General features: G+C 63.2%; 1 protein-coding gene across 1 annotated transcript; it reads left to right on the top strand.

Moving 5' to 3' along the window:
* The first annotated feature begins 3,148 nt into the window (after positions 1–3,148).
* HMX3 (H6 family homeobox 3) lies at positions 3,149–4,938 on the top strand. The gene is made up of 2 exons (XM_090279583.1): positions 3,149–3,545; positions 4,171–4,938. Exons 1-2 carry the CDS (start codon positions 3,149–3,151, stop codon positions 4,839–4,841), a joined length of 1,068 nt encoding a protein of 355 aa, XP_090135709.1. The 3' UTR covers positions 4,842–4,938.
* The last annotated feature ends 246 nt before the right edge of the window (positions 4,939–5,184 follow it).

Raw genomic sequence — 5,184 nt, 5'->3', positions numbered from 1 at the left:
CTAAAACGGGGTCTAGAAAAGAGGGGATGAAGGTGAGAGGCAGGCGAGATCACTTTCTGTGGTCACCAAGTAAAGCTCCGCAGAGATCTGCAGGCGGTCTCGCTCTCCGCTTCTCCCAGAATCCGGACGGGGGAAATGCTTTTGTTCCCCGGCCAAGGTCCGGAAGGGTAAGACCGCGGTGGCGTTGAAACGCTTTGCGCGGAGACCGCGGTTTCTCCCGCCGAGCCAGCAGGTTTGGTTTAGAGGACGTCCCTTAGAGGGCGCTGTTTGCCTGACTTTGAGTGGAGTGGGCGTGAGCAAGCGGAGGCAGCATCCTTCGCCAGGGGGCGAGTGAATGGCCGCGTCAGTGCCCCGACCCCACACCCGCAAACTTTCTCCAAGCGGAAGAAAAAGAGAGATTTACTCCGTGCACATGGCTGTTCAAGGCCAACGTCCCTGAAACTTAGCGGGATAAGATGTGGGCGCTGACATGCAAACAACTCTCCCTAGTGAAAACACGCGCGCGCGCACACACACACACACCAGCGCACCTACGCGACCCCGGAAAAACTTGGGAAGAAGAGGGAGCTATGCTCATCTAGCGAAGCCGCAGGGTTCGGGGACGGCTGTCCGGGACTCGTCTCCCGCCAGCCTGAACCCCTTCCAGTCCCCGAGTTTCAAGTGTCCAATAGCCAAGAGCCCACCTCTCCAAACCAAACATCTGCCAGGCGCTTCCTCTACCTGAGATGTGAGCTTTTCTGCCCGTCTCAGTTTAAAGGCGGCTTCCATGCGCCAGAACTTCGGGAAAGTTTTGCTCGCATCCCCCTGGGACAGGACGCTTGCAGGGGCCTGTCCGCCACGCCCTCAGCCCCGTGGCTCGTGGGTGCGGGCCGTGCCCACCCAATCTGCGTAGACCTACGTGCACGGAGCTACTTCTGCAGCTGGGGAGAAAATGACTTCCGGCGGCCCAGTACCAGCTGGGTGACCTCTGCCGGGCCTCCTCCTCTCCAGGAGCCGGCTGCCATCTATAAAATCCGAGCATGAGACCCATCCGGCTTGAGCCTCAGGGCTGTGATTGGTTCCAACTCAGATCACTGGATAGCGTTTGCGTTCCAGTAAAGCCCTGTACAAACTCAAGAGAGTAATAATAATGAGAATAATAATAATTGTTTATGGAATCACCATTTACAACGTTCCCAGGTTCCTAAAGCAAAAATAGGGTTCACTACCGTAGATGAATGTTTGCTGAAAGAAGCATGAAATGTGCCCATCGAGATTTGATACGGGAAGTCTGAAGCCCCGCATCAGAAAATAAAACGTACCCACTTCTCAACTGGGGAACCAGAGCGGCCGCATCTGCCAGTGCAGGGCGGCCTTGAGGTAGGTGAGGGCTCCACTCGATCTAACGAAAAAGAAGGCGGTGGGGATGCGAAGGGGCCACAAAGTGACCTCAGGGGTAGGAAGCTCACAACGGGTGGAGAGGAGTGGTGGCTAGTTTGCCACCTTTCTCTGACTAGGGTGCCGTTCCTAGGGAAGGGACCCCACAAGCAAATTCTGATTATTTGATGCTTGAATCTAGAGTCTGACATGCCTGCCTTACAGAATTGTTGTGCAACCTGGGGAGTTGTTTTTAAAGCCGATGGAGTAGAGTGAATGTCCCCCTAGCTGTCCCTCAGAAGTCCATCAGGGTTCTCTAGGGACTTGGTGGCCGTCGGGACAACCGCAGGTGCCCCTGACACGGCCACAGCCGAGGAAGGTAAGCCGATGTGTCTTCGGTTCGCACTGCCCTATTAAAGCCTTAGGCAGCTCCAAACTTCAGCCAGAGAGACCTGAAAACGCTGTTTTCGGAGCCGCGGGGTCCTAGACGTGGCCAGAGGAGAGGAGCGCCCTTCCGAGCGTAGCCGTCGGTGCCAGACGCCGCGGCCCCACTAAGTGACGCGCGGGCGTCAGCCAGTTCTGCGCGCACACTCGGGTGCGCAGAGATGCACACCCACTCTTGCTACCAGGGAAAGTCTCACTCTTCGAGTTCCCAGGGCCAAAGGCCAAGGCCACAAGGACTCCTGAGCCGGCTGGAGCTGTGCAAGGACTTACACCCCGATTCCCTTCCTATCGACCGGACGGTGGGTTGGAAACCCAAATCTTCTTGGTTGCCGCGCCCTTAACAGGAATTGGATAAAATGCCGAGGCCGCTGGACCCCCAAGGGTAGGAAAGTGCTGAGTTCGCCGGGGACCAGAGGTCGCGTTCTGACTTCTGGACTGGCGCTGCTGTAGCTCTCCAGCTGCGTGGGGGCGGCCGCCCCTGCCGAGCCCCTGGGGGCGGGGGAGCGGCAGCTGCGAACGCGGATAACCCCGAGCTGACCCGAGCGGGCCTGGCCCGCCCCTTCCCCCTCCCGCAAGCCCGGAGGCTGGAAGCTGTCCCTGAGCTGCGGGGGTGGGGGTCGGGGGTGTGGGGGGGAGGCAGGCTCAGGCTCCCGGCGCGGCGACAGTCAGTGCGCTCCGGGCCGGGGGCGCCACCAGCTCCGAGTCCCTCTCTCGCCTCCTGCTCCAGCCGGAGCGCTCCGAGTGCCTCTTTAGCGGGAGCCAATATCCTTTTGTGCTAATAGGCTTGTCCTCATTTGCTGCCTAATTGGACTATATAAAGCCAATAACAGGCGGGCTCTTATAGCCCGAAGCCAAAGCGCCAAAATCCTAGGAAAGGCAAGGAGGGGGCGGTGGCGGAGGCGGCTGCGGGGCCCGGGCTCGGCTGTGCCTTCGCCTGCCTAATCCCATTTGCCATTGTACGCGCCCAATCGCCGTATACTCCCTGCATTTAACTTGGATGACATTTTGATTTCATCATTAGCATCCGGCGCCGGATTGACGCAGCCCCAAGCCGGGGACTGTTCTTGCCGCCTCCTCCCCGGGAGCTGTAGCTGCCGCCGAGCCGCCTCGCTCCCTCCGTGCCGCGGCAGGGCCGCTTCCCACCCCTTAGCACCCCTCCCCATGCGAGCCCTCCCGGCCGGGTCCTCACCCCGCCCTCGAGCCGCTGGATTTGCGCCCGGGGCGGCCCTCGGCTTTGCGCCCCACAGTTGAGTCCTGTTTATGGTCTGATTTCCGGCCGCCCGCCTGCCCGCCCGGCCGCCCGCCTGTTCTGCTCCCTCCCTCGCGGGAACCCGGAGGAGAGGGGACCATGCCAGAGCCCGGGCCGGACGCCCCCGGCACAGCTAGCGCGCAGCCCCCGCCGCCGCCGCCCCCGCCTCCCGCGCCCAAGGAGTCCCCGTTCTCCATCAAGAACCTGCTCAACGGAGACCACCACCGGCCGCCCCCTAAACCGCAGCCGCCCGCACGGACGCTCTTCGCCCCGGCCTCGGCCGCCGCCGCTGCAGCCGCTGCTGCCGCTGCGGCCAAGGGGGCCCTGGAGGGCGCCGCAGGCTTCGCGCTCTCGCAGGTGGGCGACTTGGCTTTCCCCCGCTTTGAGATCCCGGCGCAGAGGTTTGCCCTGCCCGCGCACTACCTGGAGCGCTCCCCGGCCTGGTGGTACCCCTACACCCTGACCCCCGCCGGTGGCCACCTCCCGCGACCTGAAGGTACCGACCACTCTTTGAACTTTCGTTGTCCTCCTTGCGTGCCTGTCCCATTCCTGCCCCGCGCTGAGTCCCACCGCAGCCCTGGGGCCCACAGCCTTCACCCCCCTGTTTGGTCAGCTTCTTCAGGTCCCCTGGCTTGCCATCTCCCAGCAGCGCACTCGGTTGCGCTGCCTGGGAATCCAATCCCACTTGGTGAGAAAAGTGGAGTTGGAGCCCGGGGCGCGGCGCTTCCCGGGGAAAGTGGCCTCGGGCCTGAATGGAGAGGCTTCTGGAAGCTGGGTCTGGGGATTTGGTCTGGATGGAGGGAGCGACTCGGGCACACCCAAGACGGGGACGAATCTCTTCATGGGCCCCCGGTGGGGATGCTGGGGGAGGAAGCGGTCTCTCTGCCACCGTCTGGAGCTCTGATGTCTGTCCTTTGGGAGGAGGGGGATCCCAGGGTGCCGAGCCCTATTCTGGCTCAGCCGGGCAGGAGGAGGCCGGCGGGAATGGTGGGACCTTGAGGCTTGGGATCCGGAGGGGCCGCTGATGGAGCCGGCGGCCCCCCCTGGCGCGGGCCTCGCGGGCCGCTGTGTCGGTGTGCGTGTGTGCGTGTGTGCGCATCCGTCTGTTTGTCTCTCCCCAGCGTCGGAGAAGGCCCTCCTGCGAGACTCCTCCCCCGCCTCTGGCACTGACCGCGACTCCCCCGAGCCATTGCTCAAGGCCGACCCCGATCACAAGGAGCTGGACTCCAAGAGCCCGGACGAGATCATTCTAGAGGAGAGCGACTCGGAGGAAGGCAAGAAGGAGGGCGAGGCGGCGCCTGGCGCGGCCGGGGCGAGCGTCGGGGCGGCGGCGACTTCGGGCGCCGAGGACTGGAAGAAGGGCGCCGAGAGCCCCGAGAAGAAGCCCGCGTGCCGCAAGAAGAAGACGCGCACGGTCTTCTCGCGCAGTCAGGTCTTCCAGCTCGAGTCCACCTTCGACATGAAGCGCTACCTGAGCAGCTCGGAGCGCGCGGGCCTGGCCGCCTCGCTGCATCTCACGGAGACGCAGGTCAAGATCTGGTTCCAGAACCGCCGCAACAAGTGGAAGCGGCAGCTGGCGGCCGAGCTGGAGGCGGCCAACCTGAGCCACGCGGCGGCGCAGCGCATCGTGCGGGTGCCCATCCTCTACCACGAGAACTCGGCGGCCGAGGGCGCTGCCGCCGCGGCCGCGGGGGCCCCGGCGCCCGTCAGCCAGCCGCTGCTCACCTTCCCACACCCAGTCTACTACTCGCACCCGGTGGTCTCCTCCGTGCCGCTGCTACGGCCCGTCTGAGGCCCGAGAGGGGAGGAGGAGGGAGCGCCCGGCCCCCTTCCCAGACCCCGGAGGAGACTGGGCCGGGCCGAGGGCGCCGAGACGTCCAGCGGCCTTCGGGAGCCGGGGCGTCCGCGCGCTGCCCCGGCCTCCCCTCCCCCAATTGGTAGCGTTTTGTAAGTATTGACAATGCATTTTCGTGCAATTCATCCCTAATGGATTTGAGGCGCTTCCCCTCTTACTTTTGTTTTTGGTTAATATTATGAGAGCAGGAAAAAGATACAATTCCGGGTCGAGTATTTCGACCGAAGGCTTTTGGAATAGGAGCAACGCCCCCACCCACCCCAAATTCGCATTGCGCTGT

This window comes from Furipterus horrens, unplaced genomic scaffold, assembly GCF_987537825.1.
Source record: "Furipterus horrens unplaced genomic scaffold, mFurHor1.1.pri manual_scaffold_5, whole genome shotgun sequence".
Lineage (NCBI taxonomy): Eukaryota > Metazoa > Chordata > Mammalia > Chiroptera > Furipteridae > Furipterus > Furipterus horrens.
Note: the sequence above shows the minus strand (reverse complement) of the source record. Positions and strands in the feature narration are given on the sequence as shown.